Genomic DNA, 26,219 nt, shown 5'->3' with positions numbered 1-26,219 from the left:
AAAATTGTGTCCCATCAACCAGAACGGAAACTGACCGAGACATCTCTCTTGGCATTCAGTTCAGCTCCTCAGTATTTACTTAGGCAAGCAGTAAAGGGAAACTCAGAAAAAAAAACACAACTCGCTAACCTAACACTAAACCCAGATGAACATTCATCAATCCTATAGTTCCAAAGGGTGATCGGGGGGTAGCTTTGGCAGTTAGTCTGTTCTCGAAATTAATCACCCAACTCAATTGCAGAAGACTGACAACTTTGTCCATCGCTGCCACACTGTCCAAATAGGACAACGCACAAATGAACCAATTGTCAAGCTATGGGTAAACTCTGATACCCTAGTGCCAAAGGTAGGATGTCACCACCATAACCTTGGAAAAAACATTCTTGGAGCCATGGCGAGACCGAAGGGTAAAGGTCTGAACTGGAAGCGACGACCCTGCACAGGAAAATGTAGATACCTTTGATGTGGTGCCCATATGGGTATATGCAAGTATGCCCCCCTGAGACAGAGGGTGGCAAGAAGTTCTCCTCCTTGAAGTGAGGCTATAACTGCTGTTCAGTGTCTCAAGTCTCTCAATGTGAAGCTGGGCACTTGGAAGCAGTGGTTTAGATTTTTATTTATTTTTTAAATAGGTTGTGCTGGGAAAGGAAAGCTCCACAGAAGCTGGGGAGAGGTGAAGGAAGAAGTACATTCTCAAGACACCACAGGCAGGGATATGAAGACCTCCACATACCTGCAAAGCTCAACAGACCAGCTGATCAACTGGACCAGAAACAAATCACTCAGAACCAGAGGCTGAAAAGTGTGTCCACCCACCTACTGTAGATAGAAAATACTGAGGAGTTGGACTGGATGCCAACAGATGCCTCGGTTCAGTTTTCTGTTCTCCATCTCCACCTGCTGGTTGACAAACACAACTATCCTACAGGTTCTAGAATAGTGGGAAGCTATTTAATGGAAACTAATCTGTGCTGCTCTACATTTCTCACCAGTGGCTATAACCTGGTAAGCTATTAGGCTCACAAAATTAGGGATAAGACTTGTTCCTAAGTCTGCAGAACAGCACTAGCATAGATGCAATGGAAGAGGATTCCTAACAGCAAGTACAGGAACCCCATGTGTAGCTCCATCTTGTTCATTTCATCTTCTGATACAATGGCTATACCCACTCCTATGAGGGGAGGCACTGTAGGACAAGTCAGCCTTTCCTTTTGTCAGAGCATTTAAGTGTTGTACCTGCCACAGCAAGCCAACATACCAGCCATGAACCACCACCAAAACAAAAGCAAACATTCCTCTAAAAACATAGTGGATTTTTGGTCCACTGTTTGCAACATTTTAGATACTCTAACATTTATGCTTCTATTAATGACTGATTAAAAACTTGAGACCACGATTGATCAAAATGACCAGTTTTCAAAAAATGCTCAAGGAGGATATGGCTAAGAGCCCTGAATTGGGGTAACAGTATCTGGCATAAGCTCTTCAGGTTGATCTGCATATGGCTTTTAGAAGAACCCTGCTATGAACAGGGTCTACTATACTTACCTTCATAATACGAGCATTCATTTTATGGCACATGACTATGTTAGTCATGTCGCTCTGCTGGATGTCGTTCTTTATTGCAGTTAAGGCTCTGTTGAAGTCACCACGGGCAGAAAATATCCACTGAAGATCCAGACCCATACTCTAGATAAAAGACAGATGATAGCAATTCATACACATTTGGCAGATTCCAGGGGCCCTGCTGCCTGCAGAAAGTGCTTTGAAAATTTTTTTTTAGCATTTGATCATGTTGCATGTAGCCTACACTCCCTCCCTCCAGTTTATGCTAACACATTTGAACCAATCCTGTGTCTTGACACCCTAGGTGAACCTTCACTCATGTATCCTGCCATCAAGGCACCCTCCACCCCCCCCCCCCCCATTTTTTTAGCCTTTCCTCATCCCTACCCCACCACCTCCCCCCCCCCCCCCCCCATGTACAAAACCTCTCTCCTTCACTACCTCCCCTCCCTAAGGCGGCTAACATATGTTCCCCCTCTGCTCCAATGAGGTGTTCAGCAACTTCACTTTTCCCTGGGCCATCTGGGGCAGCACTGGAGCGAACAGGCATATAGATGACTTGAGGTCAGCACAGAGCTTTGAGCATCCACAAGTGCTTAAGGACCCACACCAGCTGCAATGAGTTTTCTGTAGATTCTGTTGTGCCAGTGCTGCCCCAGGTTGACATCCAATGGTTGTGCAGGCCCTGTTAATATGCCCAAGAGAAGTTCTGTAAGAACAGGTTGCAGATCAAGAACATTCTGCCACTTCCTCTCCCCTCATCCAGGTCATTTGGAACTTATGAATCAGCGCTAAAAGGCATCTAGGAAAGAAAAATACAGCTAAAATCTATACTGTGTGCAGAATGAGGCTTGAGCATCTGTGGTATAGCTTTGTAGGTTAAGGGAATACCTGAAAGCTGAATTTCAGTTCAACCCAATTATCACTTTTGAGCTATCAAATTATTTTAAACAGGATTAGATTTAGTACAAATAAATTATCATGGATACTTAGAGGTTTAGCAGCAGATACAGAAAGCTGCTGAAACAAAACAGGGATAAAAATTCAGACTGAACAAAATAAGACCATTTGTAAAGCATCTTTTGTGCAGAAGATGCAAAAAAAAAAAAAAAAAAGTTTGGTTGCAAGGACTTGCATGAAGGAAGATGCAACATTTGCACAAGCGGACAGTCTGCTTTAACTGAAAGCCCCCATAGCTATTAAATTCTTACAGTTATTGCCCTCTTGTGTTCGAGAAGCTCGTTCACGAAATTTTGTAGCCCTGTGCTGTAGCTCTCATAGTCCAATGGCAGCTGACGGTTATAGGTCAGTCGAATCACCATCTGTGCAGCCACCTCAGCAGCTGCAAGGCACATGATGTTCAGGTCTTTCACTTTTCCCTGCAGGTTATCAAAAGTATCCAAGTCCGTGTTCAGGTAACCATAAGGATAACTGGCCTGAAAACAGAAAGTCTTCTTAAATCCAAGTAGGTGGTACTTATTTTACCCAGAACAATCCCAACATCATTTGGTCTATTCTTTATGTCACACACCCCAGTTTCACTTGCGACTACAATTATAGACTAGAATGTTTATCAAGTGAAGTCTCTAAACCAGAGTGGTCTGCAGTAATTACCAGTATTTTTTTTTTTTTACTACAAAACAAAGATTGTTCTGAACAGCTGTTGGGTACTTGTGGGTTTTCATATGTCACTTAGTATTTTAATCTAGAATTCAGCTGCCAGACAAGAGAGCTTGGGACAAGGACATGGGATCTCTAAGGGAGTAAAGGGAAGAATAGATGGCATGGGTGTGCAGACAGGAGAGACCATATGGTCTTTATCTGCCAACATTTTTCTCTTTCTGAATATATATATACGTCACTTAGGGCATATGTTGCTTTATAAAAGGTAGCCTGTACTCTGTCACTGACATGAGCATTAGAAAAGCACAGCCCATTACACTGAAAAGCAAACAGATCATGTCTTCTTTTAATTGGTTGAACTGGTCATTTGTATCTTATTGTATTACACCTGATGGAGATGGACAGCTACAAATTCGTTTTAAATAAAAATAAAATTACATGTACCAGGACAATCAGGCAGTGGAAACTGCAAAGTAATTATTTTACAGGGTAATTAGAAATGAAGACATGGCTCTCTGCCTTCGTTTACACTTGCTTGGATTATACAGGGTCTTGTCAACATGGGAAAAATAACCGGAACAGCATGAAATTTCACTCTCCCCCCGCCCCCCCCCCCCCCCCCATCTTCAATTCAAAATAAAATCCTACCTTTTGAAAGCTAAAAGATATGGCTGGAATCCCAGAATAGGCAACAAAAGGGTATGCAGCGTTGTCCATAGAAAGTGGTACAGTGCTGTGAGAGTTTAGAATTTCGTGTTAATGAACAACCTTTCCACGTTTCAACATATGAATGACAAATACTTAAACCCCCCCCCCAATTAAAGCCAACATGTGGAAAAAAAAATTGTGAATGACTACTTTTGAGAAGAATTTGCTAAGCCCTGCTGAGTGTCCTGATGACACGATGGCCAGTGAAGTTCAGGATATCCATAAGAGACTAATCTCCACTGCATACAATAAAGGCAACTTGATCAGAGTTATCATTGATATCTGGAAAATCATACTGGGCCACCAGCATGGTTTGGGAAGTCCCAAATTACAGGCTACCAGATGTTGAGTACTTGATTTTAAAAGCAGCTTGGTACAGAACAATTTAGAAAGACCAGAGTAAGGGTAATGTATTTGATATATTGTCTTTCTTTGTCCCTAGTGGGCTCACAGTTTAAGTTTAAAGCTTTGTTCCCGAGGCATTGGAAGGTTAAGTGAGTTGCCCAGGGTCACAAGGAGCTGTACTTGGAATTGAAACCGGTTCCCCTTGTTCTGATCCCACTTCACCAACCATTAAGCTACTCCTCCATTTCACAAGCAGTAAAGTAAATAAATAAATAAACTGAAACGTCTGGTGAAGGATTGGGCTGTAAGGCGCCTTCAAAGCCACCTCCAACATTTGAAGACTTTCAGTCCTCCCCCCACCCAACACTGTGACTTCCCCCACAGCAATCAAGTTCTTATATGGCCAATACAGTGTTAGAAAAATTCAACACATTTACAATAGAAGCATCAACAGTAAACCACAGAATAAGACTTCAGTCTTAGCTGAATTACAATTGTTTGAGAAAAGTCCTACAAAATTAACTTTAAAAAATAAGGGGGGGAGGGGAAGACTTTTTTCCCCCAAGTTAAGCCATGCTTTGGTGGCAAATTCTATAAGGAACATAGGAACCAGCTTTTCAAAGCTGGGATGCTAATTACCCCACCTTAGACAAGATGCTTAATGTTGGCATACTTAAGCTATGAGAAAGTGAGGCATTAGAATAGTATTCACACTCAGCAGATGTTAGGGTTATGAACCAAGGGAGCTGTATAGGTCCCCCCCCCCTCCTAATAGTCAATCAGAATAACAAATCCATAAAAGTTATACAGACTTTGTCCAGTCCACATTTGTAGCTGTGCTGTCATACAGTGTCTGTTTGGAATTCTGTGGATTCTTCACCTGGAGGATGATAATCAAAACAGTCAGACTGCTCTCTAGTGGGAGAGCACTGGCTCCCCAAGCCACAAGTGAAATTACTTTAAGACTAAATTCTAGATTTAAATGCTTCATTTAAATGGACGCAATTAGATGGAGCTTATGAGACAACTAGATTACAGATGATTCACACGCTTCATATATTTTCTGTTTATATACACACAGAAATAATTCCGTTAGAAAACTGTTTGTTAACTACGCACTCTCACCACAAAGCAAATACTACTACTACTACTACTATTTAGCATTTTTATAGCGCTACAAGGCGTACGCAGTGCTGCACAAACATAGAAGAAAGACAGTCCCTGCTCAAAGAGCTTACAATCTAATAGACAAAAAATAAAGTAAGCAAATCAAATCAATTAATGTGTACAGGAAGGAAGAGAGGAGGGTAGGTGGAGGCGAGTGGTTACGAGTCAAAAGCAATGTTAAAGAGGTGGGCTTTCAGTCTAGATTTAAAGGTGGCCAAGGATGGGATCAGGAAGTTTATTCCAGGCGTAGGGTGCAGCGAGACAGAAGGCGCAAAGTCTGGAGTTGGCAGTAGTGGAGAAGGGAACAGATAAGAAGGATTTATCCATGGAGCGGAGTGCATGGGAAGGGGTGTAGGGAAGGACGAGTGTGGAGAGATACTGGGGAGCAGCAGAGTGAGTACATTTATAGGTTAGTAGAAGAAGTTTGAACAGGATGCGAAAACGGATAGGGAGCCAGTGAAGGGTCTTGAGGAGAGGGGTAGTATGAGTAAAGCGACCCTGGCGGAAGATGAGACGGGCAGCAGAGTTTTGAACCGACTGGAGAGGGGAGAGGTGACTAAGTGGGAGGCCAGCAAAATAGAATTAAAAAAAAAAAAAGGAAAGTTAAGCACTTAACACTCAAAACAGCACAGAACAACAAAATTCCTATTCTTTCAAGTACCCAAAAGTACAGAATATGCTGGCGATGGTATCAGCTGATCAGGTAAGATGAATATGCACTAGTAGCATTCAATTTCTGTAAAGCTGCCATGTACACATCGGTGGTATCAAACTCTATAGGCTGAATTGCACACAAGTGGAACCTGCCTCCCACAACGAACATGGCACACGGACAGATGGCAGCAATGGCATACATGGGCTTAAAAGGAAGACTATAGTGGGAGTAAAGCTTGAAAGGACTACACAGCCAGCTGTGTGTGTTTGGGTTGGGGGGAGCCAGACAAGAGGAGCTAGGCTTTATTGTAGGAATTCTCTAGGAAGTTAGCAGATGCATAACTGGGTAATTTTTAGGAAGCAATACATAATGTGTCATCTTAAAAACAAGCCTTCTGTGTTTTAGTGCACCTAAAAGGTGTTTCGCCATGTCAATCAACATGTTTATAGAGAAGGGATGCACATACATGCTCTCCTTTAACACTCAGGAGCAGATAAGTAGGAGAGGAAGGGAATACGTGAGCTGGGTAAGGGCTGTGAGTACAAGGTGTTAGGAGGGAGGTTTCACTAATCTGTTGCATTAACACTTCAGGATATGGTGAAAAAACAATTTTGTGTAGAACTCCCCTGCTAATATCCATGTACAGGAAATGTGGGTCTCATGAAACATATACATTACATGACATGCATTCTCTCACTAGTCTGCGAGCTGCTCAATTTTAGACCCCACATGATTTAAAGGTTTCTTACTGGAGCACTCACCTCTTTCAGAGTTGCCTTAATCAGTTTGTACAGCATTGGGCTACCCGATACATGGAATGAGTCACTACCTGTTGAGGAAAAGTGCTCACGTCATTTCCTTTTTTGCCAATCTGAAACCTCAACAATTGCTTTGCATGAGGTGGAAGGGTGGGGTATGAGAGGACAATACGGGAAAGCAAATAATTCCTTGGTAATTGAGGCATCTCAAGCACAGCAGTTACGTAACACTAAAAGTGAATGTTATAAAAGCGAACATGTTAAAATAAATCATTCTATTGCCATCGAGAATGCTAAATGTTTCTGCTTAAATTAAATCCAGTTGCAATCGTATGTAATCCTTAACTTACCCCTGTAGCAGTATTGACAGCAAAAGGGGGAATTCTGAGAATATGCACAGTAAGGTTGTATTTTACCCCTGGGAGAACTCTACACAGAGAATTTAAACAGAATTCCCCATACACTCAGATAATTAGGCCATCAGTTATGCTTTATTCTGACAAAGCAAGCAGAACCATTATCAGTGTGTACAATTCCCCCACGAGTAACATTTGCTCTGACTCAAAGATTACCAGTTTCTAGAACAGATTTTTACATTACCCTCCAACCATCTGTATACATCAAAGTGCAGGTACTGTGTGCTTGGTGACTAACAACAGTCCACCATATCCCATGACCCTCCAATTTCCTCTGTAGCCTTTCATGAGGTACCTTGTCAAACGCCTTTTGAAAATCCAGATACACAATATCAACTGGCTCCCTTTGTCCACATGTTTACTCCTTTGATGTATACAGATGGTTGGAGACATATTTAAGTAGCCAACGGAGGGTTAACAGATAAACAGTGTTTTCCCATTGGAGATCAGTCATCCAGCGTTTACGCATAATACGTTTACAGCGGCCAAGCGGAAAGCGTGGCGTCAACAGGAAAAGGACTATCGAGCTGGCAGGACTGATTTGTGATCATTTTTGTAAGATATAATGTACAATTGGTGTAAAACATATATAAAATCAAAGAACAGCATACATTTGCAGTTCAGAATGTAATAGTGGTTAGTCTATATTCAAGTACAGGTGGTGCAAGGTGAGTGGATGAATGAGTGAGTGAGGTTTTAATATTAGGTAGCAGTGCCAGTAGGTTTAACGGGGCATTGCAACACAATAAAACCTTTTGTGATATTGAACAAAATACTGGAGTCTTTGTGTAATAGATACAAGTGACTCTGGAATCAAAAGTATTATCCCCCAATTAGTAACATTGTATTCAAAAAGCTTCACCACAGAGGGAAAGAAATTAAGGTGGGAAGCTATTTGAAGCACTTAAACGATAAACAATACCATATTCTTTGTTGGTTTAATCATGATCTGATAATATGACTGTTGGGCATACTAGATGAACTGTTCAAGTTTATATCTGCCATCATGTACTATGGTACTATGCCTGGAATAGACTTCCTGAGCCGGTACGTCAAGCTCCATCTCTAGCCGTCTTCAAATCTAAGCTAAAAGCCCACCTTTTTGATGCAGCTTTTAACTCCTAACCCTTATTCACTTATTCAGAACCCTTATTTTATCATCCTCACTTTAATATTCCCTTATCTCTTGTTTGTCCTGTTTGTCTGTCCTAATTAGATTAAAAGCTCTATTGAGCAGGGACTGTCTCCATGTTCAAGAGTACAGCGCTTTGTACGTCTAGTAGCGCTATAGAAATGATAAGTAGCAGTAGTAGTAGTCTTTGGGATTCCAGAATCTTGCTACTCTTTCTCCTTATCTCTTGTTTGTCCTGTTTGTCTGTCCTAATTAGATTGTAAGCTCTGTCGAGCAGGAACTGTCTCTTCATGTTCAAGTGTACAGCGCTGCGTACGTCTAGTAGCGCTTTAGAAATGATAAGTAGTAGTACTTACAGTGTTTGCTCTGACAGGAAGGGAACCCCCCCCCCCCCCACAAAACACCACAAGGATACTTAACCTGAAACCAACCTGATTTAAGGATAAGCCACTTAAGTGTAGAGGGATAGTGGGGAATCAGAACGTGGAGTCTCCCCCCCCCCCCCACCCCACCCCAACACACACCCTCCCAGCAAAGTTGCGAACGATTTTCACCAAGTGGCAATAAAGGACAAATAGAAAGTGGGGGAAAGGACGTCGCCTAGTGACTATAAAGGCACTTGGCTAAGAAACAGGGAAGCTAGGCTGCAATCCCCCCTTCTGCCAGTGAAACTTGTGACCTTAGGTGAATCACTATATTTTAATGCCTCAGGCACCCACTTAAGACTAAGCTTCATTGCAGGGATACATTGTACCTGAATACTTACTGAGCAAGTTACAAGAAAGCAAAGAAGTGGCAATACTCAAGGAGAACATATATCCTGCAGGAGACATGCTGACAAAAGCTGAATCCATTCAGAAAAAACTTAAACTGGGGAAGAATAAAAGGATTTAGAACATTACCTAAAACCACAGCATCAAGATTAATGTAGGCAAAGGCTTTCATATGCAAAGTTGAAAGATAACCCTAAATGAGAAATGGAAAAAAAAAAAGAAAAAAAGACCTCAGCTGTAATTCTTTGCACGACTTGCATCTGAACACAGAATAAGCAACATTTTTTATACCTCTAGCCATTCTGTGGCACCAACTGCTCCAAATTCTCCTGCACTCCAGCTGGCAAAAACCATACTGCGTTTGGGTTTGTACCCGTCTTAAAGGGAAAAAAAAAGAAAAAACAGAAAAGGGACATGTTTGTGTCTCATCCTATCACAAATGACCATTTCTCCATATGACTTTGTCCTCTCTAAGTCCCATTTCCAATATATACAAAGTGACAGGTGGAAAAGAGAAATACAGGAACTCTCAAGTTAGTCATAACACATAGCAAAGACAAGAAGCTGCAGTGAAAAAGATGGTGCCTTCAGTTTTACTTGGCAGGCTGCACTTATGTGTGTGCAAATATGGCACATGGTGACAATAAATGCAAGGTAAATGTATTAAGCAGTGCTTTTTTTGTGCCAGTATGGCGTACCGGCACCTTTTTTCTCAGGGCCGGCTCACCTGCTCGCCCTCACCTCCCTGACAGCCCTGCTTTCTGTTCCTGCCACCCTGTGTTTAAATCTTTTATTTTATTACCTGAAGTCACAACAGCGGCAGTGCTAAAGAAGTAGGCTTGCCTCCAGCCTTCCTTTCCTTCTCAGTGTCCCGCCCTCCTCTGATGTAGTTTCCTGTTTCCGTGAGGGCGGGACACTAAGAGGGAAGAGAAGGCAAAGGAGAATCACTGGACATGGATGGGAGGGGAGGGCAGACGAGAGTTGCTGGATATGGATGGATGGAGGAGAGGGCATGAGAAATGCTGGACATGTCTGAAGTCCTGCTCGTTTTCACTGGTTTATAGCTTCCCCCCCTCCCCCAAAGTTACTCTTGAGTGTCTGTATAGTACTTTGACTTATGAAAATATAAGTTTCACTAGTCCAGGACTAGGGATTGCTGTGTTTAAGTGGATACTGTGGATGTTGTATTGTAAGCTACAGAGAATTGTCAGGCACTGGGTGAACGGGGTAAAAGTGTCTAAACAGAAGATATTCACCCGGCACGAGTGCATATTTCACTATATCAGAACAAAATTCAGTCATGGAAGAGGTGCTCTCAGCAATATATGATCTCTTATTGTAAAGATTTAACACTCAAGACACCCCAGCAGCATTTCACCCCCTTGTTCGAAACTAACAACCACAAATACAACTTAAAACTAGTCCAAAGATGAGACTGAGGGGGGGAGGAACCACCAAGACCGGGACTCAAGAGCTCCAAAAACCTGTCTCCAATGCTAGTGCTGCTATACAGAAGCTAGTAAGGTGGTGGGTTTTTTTTTTGTTTTTTGAAACATATAGTTCCAAGGAAGATTCCATATGCTAAAGGGGGGAAGAGAGGGAACCTCCCCCTCACCCCAAGACTGAACTGCAGACCCTTCACACAAGCCAGAATGCACAGGTACCTACCATCTTCTAATACTGAGAAAATACTGGTCAGTAAGAGGCTGCATAGGACTCTTACAGGCTCATTTTATGGCTTTGTAAACCTCACCTGTTGGTTATTTACTGTTAGCAACATTGAATAAATGGGAGAAACTCCCTTATTTGGTAGGGAAGCCCCGCCCAGCACATCCTAGGATGCAGTGGGCAGGATGCTGCCATTTTAGAGGTGGCGCTGGAAGGAGGAGGGGAGTGCTACTCCCTTCTCCGTCATTACAAGCTATGGAGGTGGGTGTATGTTGCCCAACGGGCCACCAGGGAGGGGGTTGTCTTGTGTTGGGGTTAGAGGGCTAGCAGCCCCCCCTGTGCACTTGTGTTGGTGGGGGTGGAGGTCCACTGAACCTCCTGTTTGATGTCCGTTTTTTTTTTTTTTTTGGGGGGGGGGGGGGGGGGGGGTTGACAACCCGGACCTGTCAAAACATCACCAAGCACAATCCTCCTAGAGAAGTACCACCATGATCAAAACTAATAGCGTGCATGAACTTGAATGCTATTACTTTTCATCGTGAGGGTTTTAATCCCTGCGCTGTTCTGGCACTAATTTTCCAGCGCTGTTCATAAAAGCGCAGGAGATTTGATTGGGGCATTTGTCCACTCAAATTTTACCCTATTTCTCATCCCCTTATCAAAACTTTCCACCTCCATTTTTCAGTTTCTAGTTCTCCCATCCTAATCTCCTTGACAACCCCCTATGGCTTTTCACACATAGCTCCATCATGGTTTGCATCCTCCTTCCTCCACTTCTGTATCCTTCTCTACACTGCCCAGCATCTTGCCTCCCTTTCTCTACCCCCCACTCTTATAGAGTAACGTCTTCCCTCTGTCCCTCACCCCACATTTGTAGCTAGCATTTCCCTTTTCCTCCCTTCCACCCATAATCTGAATCCTCCTCTATCCCTTTCTCCTACCCCCCATCAAAATCTCCCCCTCTCACTCTTCTTTCCCACCATATTCAGCAACTCCTCACTCTCACTTCATATCTAGAATTCAACTCTCTCTTCGTGTGTGTCATATTTTCCCCTCCTCCTCCCATGGACCAGCGTTTTTTCTTCCCCTTCCTCCCCCCCCCCCCCCAAACTATCAATCCAGCATTTCCTCTCGGCTCTCAGCCCTCCCCTGTGTACCTTTTAAAAAGGTGCTCTTCGCTTTGAGGCAGCCGGCAGTAAACAGCAATTCAGACGATCCGTTTGCCCAACCACAGCCTTCTCACACACAATTCCCGTTTAGAAGGTTCTGTTGTGGGCACGAACAGTGCATCTGAATTGTTGCTCACTGCCAGCTGCCCCCAGCAACGAAAACCACTTAAAAAAAAATGGTATATGTGGGGTGTTAAGAGGCAAGCAAAGATGTTGGGTTTCTGGCTGGGTAAGGCACGAGAGAGAGAAAAGTTGGACCGTGGAGTGGGCAGGGAGAATAGGGTGGCAAGGACACTTACAGCTACAAAGAAGTGCCAGAATGCCGTGCCACCTCGTTCCAGAACAAAATCAAGCCTTACATACACATACTATAAAACCTGAAGGGGGCAGGAGACGATTGAAGATAGATATAGAGAAAGGAACACTACTCACCTCCATCTCTTGACACACTGACCCCAGAGGCAACACAAGCACGTACCCTCCCAGCATCTATGCCAACATGGGAGACTCATATGCCAACACCTTGACTTTCCTACTGCATCAGGTACTAAAGCCCAGGCCTTGGTCCCTGCCCCTCTGAACAATGTTATCAAATCTATGTAAGCCACATTGAGCCTGCAAATAGGTGGGGGAATGTGGGATACAAATGTAATAAAATAAATAAATAACCAAAGGCACTGCCTGCAGACCCAATCCTTGGAGATGAATAAAAAAAAAAAAATACAACATACTGCACCAGTCCAGCAGCTGACAATCTGCTGGAGAATACTAGCTCATCCATGGAAGCACCACCAAAATACAGTACGAATGGTGCCCATGGAAAGCTGTGTTGTGTATCTATCTGATGATTGGGGAGCATAAACCCAGCTATCTGGACTGGTCTAACAGGAAGATTTCTAAAAAGTTCCTTATCTAAATAACAAATCACTTAGAAAGGGCAGTGTTGTACCTTAGTTTCTTGGACACATGCCAGATAAAATACTGGAAAGTTTTGATGGGTAAGTTTAGCTTTCATGAACACTAGAACAACAGGAGTCAAACTGGCTGAAGAAGACAGAGATCTGGAGAGCAAGATCAGTCAATTACAATAATCACTGGATGGGTGGGGGGGGGGGGGGGTAAGAGAACAAAAGTATTCAGACTTTGATCTAAGTACTGGTAAGCATGGCTAAACTCGACAGTAAATCTCATTCAGCTCCAACAAGCTCGAGATCCAGATTTTTAAAAAAGTCAGTTATAGAAGTTAGTCTGCTAACAACTTAGTGCTTTGGGTCACATACTTGATATACTGCCTGCCTTTCTGTGGTACAACTGAAGTGGCAGACATTTATATGGAGGTACTTTCTCTGTCCCTAGTGGGCTCACTCTAGTTTTGTAACTGGGGCAATGGAGTGTTAAGTGATTTGCCCAGGACCACAACCAACCACAGTGGTAATTAAACCTATTTTTCCTGGTTGAAGGGAAAAAGAAGAAAAAAAAATGTTTGCATTTCCAACCTTCCCAGTTTAGTCTGTTCTTTGGGGGGGGGGGGGGGGGGGGGGGGGGGGGGGGGGGGAAGAGCTTAATACAAAATAAAAAAAAAACCTTTCCCCCTCAGAAAATGTAAAGTTATTGAATTGAACAATCTTGTCTACATAGGGCACTTGCATCACTAGCAGGTAAGAAAGCAGAGTACATTACCCTGGTCTCCAATGAATTAATTTGGCTTTACCAGCAGCCTGGAAGTCAGAATACATTACAGTGCTAAGCCTCAGATTAAAATCATAACAGCAGACAGATTGTAAAACTTCCAAAAAAGAGAAGTACAATAATATAAGAACTCCACATGTTTGGTGACCAGCAATCTCCAGTCACAAGCGGATGCTATGAGACTTACCTTTTTTCACCATATCTGACAAAACCTGAGCTAGCTTTAACAGCATGGAGCTTCCAACCCCCGATTTGGCAGCACCAGCACCCCAAGCATCTCGCTGGGCTCCAATTACCACATAGTGTTCTGTAAGCACAGAAAAAAAAAGAAGTCCATGTTAAACATACTACTAGCAGAGACAAGACTGACATTCAGGAATAGGCAACTCTGGTCCTTAAGGAACACAAGCCAGTCAGGTTTTCAGGATACTCACAATGAATATGCACAAGGTAAGATTTGCATATAACGGGAGGTAGTGTAGCCAAAGTTTTCATACATATTCTTTGTGGATATCTTGAAAACCTGACCTGCCTATGGCACTCAAAGACTGGAGTTGCCGCTCTGGTTAATTGTAACTGGACAGATTCAGCTTCAGTAGCTGAAGAACAAGGCCAGTGCCGGCCAGACTTCTACAGTCTGTACCATGAAAATGGCAAAAAGAAATAGTGTAAGTTTCAGTCATAAATGGATGGCCCTTTTGACCAATAGGTACATCCAAAGAATGTACTGTGTGAAAAGAACAAATCACAAGTAAACTGTATAGCAGTATCACAATTATTCAACCAATCAACAAATTTATGGAAATTTTTATTTTAGTTACATTTGTACCCCGCGCTTTCCCACTCATGGCAGGCTCAATGCGGCTTAAATGGGACAATGGAGGGTTAAGTGACTTGCCCAGAGTCACAAGGAGCTGCCTGTGCCTGAGGTGGGAATCGAACTCACTGCCACCAAAGTCCACCACCCTAACCACTAGGCCACTCCTCCACTGTTGCTACTATTTGAGATTCTACATGGAATGTTGCTATTCCACTAGCAACGTTCCATGTAGAAGTCGGCCCTTGCAGATCACCAATGTGGCCGCGCAGGCTTCTGCTTCTGTGAGTCTGACGTCCTGCACGTCAGACTCACAGAAACAGAAGCCCGCGCAGCCTTCTACATGGAATGTTGCTAGTGGAATAGCAACATTCCATGTAGAATCTCCAATAGTGGCAACATTCCATGTAGAATCTCCAATAGTAGCAACATTCCATGTAGAATCTCCAATAGTATCGATTTTATTTTTGTTATATTTGTACCCTGCGCTTTTCCACTCATGGCAGGCTCAATGTGGCTTACATGGGGCAATGGAGGGCTAAGTGACTTGCCCAGAGTCACAAGGAGCTGCCTGTGCTTGAAGTGGGAATCGAACCCAGTTTCCCAGGACCAAAGTCCACCACCCTAACCACTAGGCCACTCCTCCACTCCTGAACCAGAAATCATGGGAACCACTTTTGCCCCATCGGTGGCTAATTTATTTATGGGTGATCTCCAGCATTCTCTATGGTGGTGTTATATTGATGACATTTTCTTGCTCTGGAAGGGGGGGGGGGGGTGTTCATGAAACCCACGGATCGTAACACCTTAGTAGAATACAACAGCTGTCATTCCAAGATTCTTTAAGAGAAGTTTACCTTTTTCATAGTTTTTGAGACTTTGTAGGATTTGCTTTGACGATCAAGATTTCAAGAAACATGCTAGCAAATTATTTAATGACTTACTATTAAGAGGCTATCCCCATAAACTTTTGAAATCAGTTTACAAATGAGCTAAATATAACAGGACCTTGTTATTAACTCCTAAAAACAAGTCCCCTGATAATTCAAAGGTGTGGTATGATATACGAAGGGTGGTGATGCAGTAGCTAAGATTTTGTATAAGAACTGGCAGATAATGAGAAAGCATCCATTATTTAAACAAGATATTTTGGCTGCTTTTTCCAGAGAACGTAATATGAACAATTTTGAATCAAGCTAGGTTATCTGCAGACAAATCGATATCAGCACAACCTCCAGGACATTTCAAATGTGGCAACTGTAAGACTTTTTGACTTCACAGAAGTGCAATTGAATACGCTGAGCTTTTTTCCTGCATCAGCAGTGGATTACAATTGTAGTAGAAGCCTTGCTTTCATTCTCTTTGAGCTTAATATTCGTATATCTATATATCACAAGACTCCTGGAGAAGGCGTCTGTAACGCCGAAACATGGCTGTGTTGAGTCGAGTGTATATTTAAATAAAGAGATTGTTCCTATCTATGTCGCCTACTGGTGTTGCTCAAGAGCCTACTCCTCCTACTCCCCCTTTCCTCAGATTCTACTTTTCGTAGGAATTTGTGTACCTCCACCCTTGTGGTGGTTTGGCTTGCTTGCAACTGTAAGACTTGCCACATTACATTGGAGAGTAACAATTTTGTTTGATCCTGTAGATTAAAAAAAAAATTGTCATTCAGAGACACACACACAGTGCAAGTCTGAGTGTGTAATTTATATTTTGCAGTGTCCCTGCAGCATGATCTATGTCTACATTTATCTATTAGGAAGCTTAATATACGCATGAATCAGGGTAAAGTTGGAATACCTCTTGTGGCTAAGTCAAGTGTACAGCGCTGTGTACATCTAGTAGCGCTATAGAAATGATAAGTAGTAGTATTTATTTGTTACACTTGTACCCCGCACTTTCCCACTCATAGCAGGTTCAATGCGGCTTACATAGTAATAGGAATATCCATTTCCATAATAAAAATTTGATGGGTGTTGTCCTCTTGTTGAGACTCATTTCCTGTAGAGAAGGATCTGTGGGGAAGCTAATCAAACCCTCCACTAGCTCAGACCTAGATGCAGAAAAGTATTTGAAAGGAGATATTTGCATCTGTGCTAGGCCAGAGTAAGAAGCCCTCTGCTCTGGATGTCCAGACTCACTTATGCCTCAAGGAAGCTTCTTTCCTCAAGGTATTCAAAACAGACAGTGTAGCTGTCATTTATTTGTTACATTTGTATTCCACATTTTCTCACCTATTTGCAGGCTCAATGTGGCTTACATAGTACCATAACGGCGTTCGCCAGTTCCGGTATGAATACAAGGTGTAATTGTGGTAGAATAAGGTTAATGTATGGTAGATACATTGGGGGAACATTAAAGAGGAAGGGGGAGAGTTGGGGTGTGTCCATTATGATATTTGGTTTTGTTGTGTTGAGGTCACCCAGGTAGAACAGGGTCCCAAGGACCCAATGTATGAACCTGTACATTGGCGCAATTGTGCTGAGCCAGGAATCTAGACAGCCTCTATTTTCTTGTCAAAGTTCCTCTTTGAAGACTGCCAATGCCAAGGTGAAGTGGGCACAGTAGGCAAAGCCATGCCCTCAAGTCACTGGAGTATCAGTGGCCTGGTCCTAAATCCTCAGACTGACACACCTCTTTGATACTGAGGTTAGGCATACCACTGTCTGCGGGATGTTTTTGAAAATGGTTACTACTCTTATGGCCAAATGTTGATGCTTCTTAGCCTCTGCTTTGATGCCCTATATCAGAACCCCCAAGTACTAAGTTGTTGAATCCTCTAGGCATGTTAATGGCTTCTGTTCATGTGAAGAGTGAGATGAATAACCTCCTCCAATGAAGGTATCTGTCCCACAGGGTCCAGGAGCTGCAATACTGATGGTGCATTGACTTTTGCAAAAGATTTCCTCCCACCACTCTTCAAACACCTTAGTTACCTGGAACACAAATGGTATGGAGGATACTAAGCCCCAATGAAGGGATGAACTCCTCTCATATGAGGAAAGGCTAAAGCTAAGGGGTTACCATATGGCTCAAGAAAAAGGAGGACAGATTGAGCCAGTCAGGGTTTTACTTCCATTGCTTTAAATGGAAGCAAAACCCGGACTGGATCAATGTGTCCTTTTGCTGGAGCTATATGTTAACCCTATGCTAGGGCTCTTCAGCTTCGAAAACAGATGGCTGAGAGGGGATATGATTGAAGACTATAAAATACTGAGTGGAGAAGAATGGATAAAACCAAAATTAAATTTTTCACTTTTTCAAAAAGCACAAAGACCAGGGGACACAATGAAATTACATGGAAATACTTCAAATAGGAGGAAATATTTCAAAGAATAGCTACGCTCTGGAATTTGCTGCTAGAGGATGTGGTAACCAGAGGTTAGCTTACCTGGGTTAAAAAAAAAAAAAAAAAAAAAAAGGTTTGGCCAAGTTCCTGGGAGGAAAAGTCTATTGAGATGGACATAGGGGAAGCCACTGCTTGCCCTGGGATTGGTAGCATGGAATGTTGTTCTTTGAGATTCTGGAATCTTGTTAGTCTTTAGGGTTCTACATGGAATGTTGTTAACCATTTGGGTTTCTGCCAGGTACTTGTGACCTGGATTTGCCACTGATGGAAGCAGGATACTGGGTGTAGAAATATGCTGTCACTTGCTCTCAGTGAAATACAGGCCAATGGCTCAGGCTAAGAGCTAGGCCTGTAAAAATCAAAGATCATCTCCGACAGATACATTTCACTGCAGCAAAAGCTGAAGTGAGTTCTCAGAGAGCTGACAGGGGAGTGGGGAATCTGCTCTATCAACAATGGTGGGACTGGCACCTGCAAGAAGTCATGAGCCAAAGATGTTTTGGCTGGTGGAAGATAGCAGTAGGTCAGGTGCAAGTAGGATGAGAACATCCAAAGGGGGGGCTGGAGGAAGGCTTGGGAACATGTGAAGTCATTCTTATCTAACTGATAAGGGCCAAAGAGTTCTGGTGAGAAAGTTAGGGTCCATTGGAATGAATGTAACGAGGAAGGTATAAAAAGGGCAGTCTGAAGGGAATCAGAGCAGAAGGCTGAAGAGAGAGGACAGACTGCACCTGCTGTGTGAAGCGCTATTCCACCATGTTCCAGATATGAATGCCTGATTGCCTGTACCACCCTGGGTGGGATGCTTAATAAATCTATACCCCTGTATCCACTGACTCCGGGTTTCTTTCTAATTATGGAGCTTGCTACTGCCCAGACTGTGTAAAGCAGTCATGAGCAAATACAAGGTCAGAGTAATTAAGTATTTTAAGGGAACATACAATCCTTTTCAGGGTAGTAGAAATCCTATTGCTTCCGCTGCCCAAACTGTTCCTACAGACCCAATTATATACATTATGGTAGCAGAGTTTGCGTTTTGCCTCTGGGATTCAATTCATTTATGGGTCTGCCACCTTTAAATCTATTTTCTTTCCTCTCTTAATTTAAGTAATACTGAGCACACTTGCCAATCATTAGCTTTTCTAACTGTTAAAGCTACTTGAACGGCACATCTCATTTAAAACACTTAGACTTTCCCAATCATTTCCCAAATGAACCTCTGTGCTCAAGGTCCTTTATCAGGGACTGCTGCCAACATTAGATTATTTACATTCTGAGCTCTGCAAGTTCCCTAAACGGAGCTATTTTGACATGCAGCAGCAGACTTGACACACTGATTTTAAAAGTAAATTTTTTAATGTGCTTTCTGCTCTGTCCTAACAGACTTGGAAATGTTCGGCTTACTTTCCTGTTACTTTCCTGCTGATAGCGGAAGCCCTTTTACATACACCTGCTCTGTAATGAGAGCTGGTTATCTTCCGTCGTCCAAGCCTTACAGTTTGACTCATTTCTACCTACCCTTGCTTTTTTGATTTATCAACAAGATTTCCGTTCCTGGCTTACATCTGCATTTTTTTTTTTTGTTACACAGTTTCCCTTCCGTGGAGACTGACCCCCCCCCCCCCCCTTGTAGAGGTTCCAGACTTGTTTTCCCACCACCAGGAGGAGTGCTGAAGTCTGTGCTGGCTGCTGCTTCCCCTCACACAGGGCGTGTTGAGCGCATACTGCTGCTGTTTCCCCTAAAACAGAGGGAGTGTTGAGCGCCTAACTTAACCTCTACCAAGGTGTTTTTTAGGGTTCTATACTTTGTACAGGAGAGTTTTTGAGACTGGTTTCCCACCCAAAATAAGTGGAGTGCTGCAGTCTTAGGTAAGCTCCTGGTGCTCTTTGCAAAGGAGGGTTTGGGCTGGTGCCAAGTAAACCCGGTTTCCCTCTATATAAAAAAAAAAAAAAAAAATCAGAGGAGTGTGGCGGATCTACGCCCCTTTGCTTACGAGTCCTGGGAACCTACTGTCCCTGTACAAAGCAGTGGTTTTTAGGGTCCGGCTGTCCCTCTGTCCAGAGGAGTGTTGCGGCCCTAAGTCCCTTTGTGAACAGAAAGGAGTGTTTTTTGAGAGTGCCCTAATTAGGGTACTATACATTTAGTTGAGACATTTTTTTTTTTTTTAGAGATTTGAAGTGCCCAAACTGTGTTTTTGTGGTCCTAAGGTAGACCAATACTTTTTTTTTGCGGTCCTGAGGTTTGACTAAACTGGGTGCTCTTTGTGGTCCTGAGGTTGACCAAACTGTGGGTGATAAGGGTATTCTTGAGCGGCCCTGTCTTAAGGTTCTTGTAATGGCTCCTAAGAGCAGGTTAATTAGTGGATGCATTAATTAATTAATTACCCAGGTTTAGAACGTGGGGTTTGCTAAGTCCCTTGACTACTAAGTATAAATGTTATGATATTACTGTGTCTTGTCCCGGTGAGCCAAAGTTGAAATGGGTAAACGTGTGGCATCTGAAGAGTTCCTTTTTGTAAAGTATCCCTGAAGAGTGGAAAGTTCATATCCCTGAAGAGTGGAAAGTTCTGAAGAGAGGCAAGTATATAATTCACTCTATTTTTTGGATTAATTTTTTAATGCAGATTTAGGTATAGTGCCAGCCTTGTTGTATTTACATTTAGTGCTACTTTGTTTGTTAAACTCCTTTCAAACTATAATATAGTTCAGCACATAATTACTCAACACCATTTGTGCCACATACTTTTCTGACCATGGCCCCGCCCCTAGAGTGTACTAGAGTTTCTCCCTTGTGATAACCACCTTAATGTAATAGATGAATTTTTCCTTATTAAGGAGCAGAAAGGTAATCCCAAATCTCTGCACCATTCTCAAACCCTGGCACATCCAACTTTGGATGTAGCCGCTCCTACAACTCCACGTGAGGGGGCTCTGCCTCCATATGAGTCAGGGTTCTCCAACGAACTTCTAACCCAGTCCTCTAAACCACTGAACTCTCAGTTATTCCCCATCCCTTCGGGCAATGTTAATCCAGGTCAGTCAAAGGTTGACGCTGTGACTGCCCTTGATAAAATAAACCAGATTCCCAGTGTTTTGCAGCATCCAGAAGCTGCTAGCCGTAATCGCCGTGCACATATTGAGTGTTGGTGCTGCCATCAGCTGGGTCATTTTGCTGCCGAATGCTGCCAAAATCCACAGTCCTTTCATAGGCATGCCCGGCGTAATAATTCCCCTGTCCAGCAATTGTTCCCTGACCCACGCCGTTCTCAGTGACTAGGCGTGGTCTGTACCAAAGCAGATTATAAGGACCCTATGGTCACTCTGCTCAACAGTAATGTTGTGGAGAACAATGCTTAAACTGTTAGGAATTTGCTGCTAGAGGATGTGGAAACCAGAGGTTAGCTTACCTGGGTTAAAAAAAAAAGAGGTTTGGACAAGTTCCTGGAAAAGACCATAGTCCATTATTGAGATGGACATAGGGGAAGCCACTGCTTGCCCTGGGATTGGTAGCATGGAATGTTGTTGCTCTTTGAGATTCTGGAATCTTGTTAGTCTTTAGGATTCCAGAATCTTGCTATTCTTTAGGGTTCTACATGGAATGTTGTAACCATTTGGGTTTCTGCCAGGTACTTGTGACCTGGATTTGCCACTGATGGAAGCAGGAAACTGGGCTAGATGGACCATTGGTTTGATCTAGCATGGCTACTCATGTTCTTAACATCTGTTCCAGATACTGGTTTTTGCCACCCCATCAACATTTGTTTTCTCTAAAGGCACTGGAAACTTATTTTCTTGGGATATGTTTCTGGAAAAAGCAAATACTTCATTTCTAAAAGACGAAAGCATGACCAGAATTTGTCCCCATGCAAAGCTCTAGTTTAAAATCCCATCCTGATTTGTACCACCCTGGAGTTCTTACCTGGTTCTACAAAGCCTCGGATAAAGCCAAATATGTTATGAATTTTTCTCGTGTCCATCTCATTTCTCACTTCCAGTTTCACACTGTTTCCATTACTGAATTCAGGCCCTAGTTTGCACGGGGATGAAAAGCCTCGCCAGGGCACAGGGCATTCTGCTCCTTCCATCAGTCTGTAAAAGATTAGACCGTTTCAACAGCAATGGTTACTGGCAAACCTCTATAGTCCACTGCATGTTAAAATGTTTTTAAAGCATCTCCTTCCTTTGGGAGAACTCCTTTCCTTCAGTTACTGAAAGATTCAGGAATCTTATGTTGAAGTTCATCGTTCCACACAAAGGCTAGAAACTTCAGTGAAAGTGGGTTCAAATGGATGGATCACTTAAAAGCGCAATGCAATGGAAATGCTCCTCTTTCAAGTAGGAGCTGTACTGATTCAGCTAGTGTCTTGGGGGAGGGGGAATGGGGTGCATGCATCTCACAGTGCCAAGCCACTCAGCTCCTGTACTGTTCCCACACAAGCCCAAACTGCTGTGATCAATGCTTCATGCCACTCCTATGCCAGCTGCTGCTAGATGAATTCATTTCAAGATCAGTTCCACAGGTGGGAGGGGAAGACAAACCTGAGACCATCAGATAAACCAGAAGAAGGAGAGGGACCACATATTGGTAGCATCCACACATTTGTAGCACGTCAAACCCTGGACTTCTTCCCTGCTCTCCTAGCTCTACTGGTCTCCAACTGGTCCAGGAGCAAATGCCAGAGCAGAGCAGACTAGACCCACTGCATGGTAGGCCTGCCACCATCTACTAGACAAATAGAGCTGGTGAACTGAGCTGTATAAAGGGAACTATACAGCACCAGCTCAAGTAATTGGGCTGTTGGTTGAGGGGTAAAACTCAAACCCTGGTCTGGTGAGGAAGCTAAGGAAAGGCACAAGAAAATGTTAAACAGCACATTACAGCAGTGGACATTATTGAGTGCTATGAACTGTCTGCCTCACTAATGTGATGAAGCAGGATTTTTTTTTCATGTATAATGGTTTGATATTTAAATTTCTAAAGACATTGTAGATAACTAGTATATAGGGTGAGTGGTGGTTGAAAGGTGATGAATGAGTGTTTTAATGTTTAAAGTTAATAGCTGGTATAAGGCATAAGTATTTATAATAAAGAGATATTTGCATATATAAGTTGGAGTTTAGTGCGGTGTAACAAGAAAATGGATACCAGATGCCAAAAAATAAAAATAAAGAACACACATGACATTTAAGTCCAGCTTTCTTTCTACCTTTACAAATTCAACAAAATTATAAATTAAAAAATTTGTGGCACAAAATTCTTACTGTAGGAGTCTTCTGGCAGCTGCTGTAGAGATTGTTTGAACAGGAATACGAGGAAGGCCGGAAGATTTGGATGGTGGGAACTGGGTATGGTTAAAGGATGGAAATCCAGGGGTGAAAGGGTCCCCAGTTCCAAGGTGAGCCTGTAACAAAAGAAAGTTTGCAAGCTGTGGCAGCATTCAGAATACACATTACACCTGTACAACTGCAGAATTTTGTTTTCCCACCCAAGTCTGAGCCATATTAAAAGCCACAGAAGTCAATTCCTCCATTGTAAAAGCTCACACTATCATGCAAACCTGCTGACAGCACTTGGTACTAATCAATCAATTTTATATTAAGTTAAAAAGGAAAAAGAAATTCTTAATACTTGAACGCACACACAATACATGGGAGGAATAGCCCAAGCTCTTAAGACCTTTATTTCCATCCAGCATTCCCTGCTGAAAATAAAGAATCCCTAGTACAGTCTAGTCATATTAACCCATGAGAGCCTAAAGATTACACTGGGAGGAACAGAGGGTTCTTGGAGAATATGGTGTCAGGAAAACGTAGGACAGAATGCCCGTGCAGTAAACCTGGAAAGACATACCTAAATCTTAAAAGATATCACATTAAGAGATTGTGAGCCAATGCTGTGTACATACTCATATTTAATTTACAAGTTTGATGCACTCCATCAACTGAAGCAGTTTCCATAGAAAGGCCTCAGTAGATAGAACAGCAGTAATGTAGTCATAAAGAAAAATCAAGCATCTTTATCCTATGTAGAGAAAAAACTGGCCATACGCATCAGTGTGTAAAAACATTTTTGAACCACAGAGGAATGTGGGACAAAGCTAAGGTCCTTATCGATCAGCACACAAATCTTTGCCATATCCCTGAAGGAAACTGGGGTGCCTCTGACAGAAAGCACACAAGGGGTGCTGCATATGGGACAGCAAGAGAAGATAACACTGGGTTAATTGGAAGCTAAGTATTGGATTTTTTTTCCTAATCAATTAGAAACATGATCCAATTTAGATGGGACTATTGAGAGGCAGGGGGAAAAGTATTCATATGATTACAACAGTTGAATATCTTCAGTGTAGATCGGTGTGGTTCTTGGCCTTTTTTCTGTTGCAACACCTGACAGACAAGATTCATGTACGAGACACCCCAAAACAACAAACTTCACAGCTGAACAAAAACCACCACCTAAATCTCATTATTTAACTGTAAAGTTTAGTGTCAATTTGTCCATCCCATATCAAAAGCTGTAAGCAACACATCAGTCCCCAATTTCTCATTTGACATACAAACAAGTATATATTCAAATTTTAGCATCACCTCAGTAACAGCAACAAAATCCCTCCACTGCCAGATACTGTGAAGCAACATGAAAACCTGCAAATATGCTACTCAAAACTACATAGCACACAGAATCTATAGACAGACTTGCAACATTTTCTGTTGGGGCTGGAGGCAACAGTTATTGTGGAGTGGAGGAGTGGCCTAGTGGTTAGGGTGGTGGACTTTGGTCCTGGGGAACTGAGGAAGTGAGTTCGATTCCCGGCACAGGCAGCTCCTTGTGACTCTGGGCAAGTCACTTAACCCTCCATTGCCCCATGTAAGCTGCATTGAGCCTGCCATGAGTGGGAAAGCGCAGGGTACAAATGTAACAAAAATAAAATAGATACTATTGGAGATTCTACATGGAATGTTGCTACTGTTGGAGATTCTACATGGAATGTTGCTATTCCACTAGCAACATTCCATGTAGAAGGCTGCGCAGGCTTCTGTTTCTGTGAGTCTGACGTCCTGCACGTACGTGCAGGACGTCAGACTCACAGAAGCAGAAGCCTGCACGGCCAGATTGGTGATCTGCAAGGGCCGACTTCTACATGGAATGTTGCTAGTGGAATAGCAACATTCCATGTAGAATCTCAAACAGTAGCAACAGTGGAGGAGTGGCCTAGTGGTTAGTGTGGTGGACTTTGGTCCTGGGGAACTGAGGAACTGAGTTCAATTCCCACTTCAGGCACAGGCAGCTCCTTGTGACTCTGGGCAAGTCACTTAACCCTCCATTGTCCCATGTAAGCCGCATTGAGCCTGCCATGAGTGGGAAAGCGCGGGGTACAAATGTAACAAAAAAATAAAAATAAAAAAAATAAATTGGGGGTAGTGGGGAAGCAGAAATAGGGACCTGTTACAGGAATTTCAAGAACCTGACTCAAGTACACTGGCCTTCCCAGGTTGCAAGAACTGATGTAGAAAGCAAGCCTGCTTCCTTTACAACCATCAGATATTATTGCGACACCTCCACCTCCTAGGGACACTGATTAAGAACCACTGGTGAATATAAGGGAGTAAGTAGGACAAGAGGGGTTTGGTGAATATGAAGAGAACAGGGCCGTCACATAGAACCCCAAGGAACACCAGGCAAAAGGCTTGGGAGCAGAGAGTTTGAGAAATGCTACACAGCTCTGTACTATTTATTCTCTCTGAAGGGTTTGTACTGTTTTGTTGTGCAGTCTGCTGAATATTAGTCATTGCTCATATCTTTTATCTACAATTGAGGTGACTATCTGACCCCTGGTGCAGGCAGAGGCTGAAATGTGGTCTTGTGTCAGGTCAATAAACACTTCCTTGATTAACATACTTTCTATGGTTTATCCATTTGTTCTGTGGTCAACTTACTGCCTTCTTGCTGTGGTAAAAATCTAAGGACTAAAGGTTCTATTGTGAAGATTCAAGGTACACCAGGACAGCACAGCACAGGAAATATCAGATAGGCGTTGAGAGAATGAAATTACTGACCAGTATGAAAGCCACAGTTGAGGGACCAGAATGGTTACTCCTGCTTTCTTGGCTATTAATAGTGCATTAATACTACCTCCTACCACCGTTTTCAATTTTCCATGCTCTTTGAAACTAAGTGGATTTCTGGCAAAGAATAAAAACACCAAAGCCTTAATCCTATAAGTACCTGTACATTTTTTTTTTAATATTTCTTAGGGGGGGGGGGACCCCACCGCCATGACTGTTTTCAACAATTGAAATGATGCCTAGATTTACCACTAATTTGCCATTCCAGATTGTGCTTGATTGAAAATAAGGTTTAGCCCGTACTCCAAGCCTCC

At 42.8% G+C, this 26,219-nt stretch overlaps 1 protein-coding gene across 2 annotated transcripts in view; it reads right to left on the bottom strand.

Moving 5' to 3' along the window:
* The window catches only part of TFRC (transferrin receptor), a 67,275-nt gene that overhangs the window by 5,358 nt on the left and 35,698 nt on the right, over window positions 1-26,219 (bottom strand). For both annotated transcript variants that reach the window (XM_030216065.1, XM_030216064.1), the window contains exons 9-18: window positions 23,101-23,240; window positions 21,758-21,927; window positions 13,857-13,976; window positions 9,435-9,520; window positions 9,273-9,336; window positions 6,826-6,893; window positions 5,055-5,122; window positions 3,838-3,922; window positions 2,778-3,002; window positions 1,549-1,689 (exon numbers count right to left, since the gene is read on the bottom strand). In XM_030216065.1, the coding sequence (XP_030071925.1) occupies window positions 1,549-1,689; window positions 2,778-3,002; window positions 3,838-3,922; window positions 5,055-5,122; window positions 6,826-6,893; window positions 9,273-9,336; window positions 9,435-9,520; window positions 13,857-13,976; window positions 21,758-21,927; window positions 23,101-23,240 (1,167 nt within the window). The remainder of the gene's footprint in view (window positions 1-1,548; window positions 1,690-2,777; window positions 3,003-3,837; window positions 3,923-5,054; window positions 5,123-6,825; window positions 6,894-9,272; window positions 9,337-9,434; window positions 9,521-13,856; window positions 13,977-21,757; window positions 21,928-23,100; window positions 23,241-26,219) is intronic.

The sequence above is a fragment of the Microcaecilia unicolor genome, chromosome 10, assembly GCF_901765095.1.
Source record: "Microcaecilia unicolor chromosome 10, aMicUni1.1, whole genome shotgun sequence".
Lineage (NCBI taxonomy): Eukaryota > Metazoa > Chordata > Amphibia > Gymnophiona > Siphonopidae > Microcaecilia > Microcaecilia unicolor.
The sequence above is the reverse complement of the archived record's forward strand: the minus strand, read 5'-3'. Positions and strand labels throughout refer to the sequence as shown.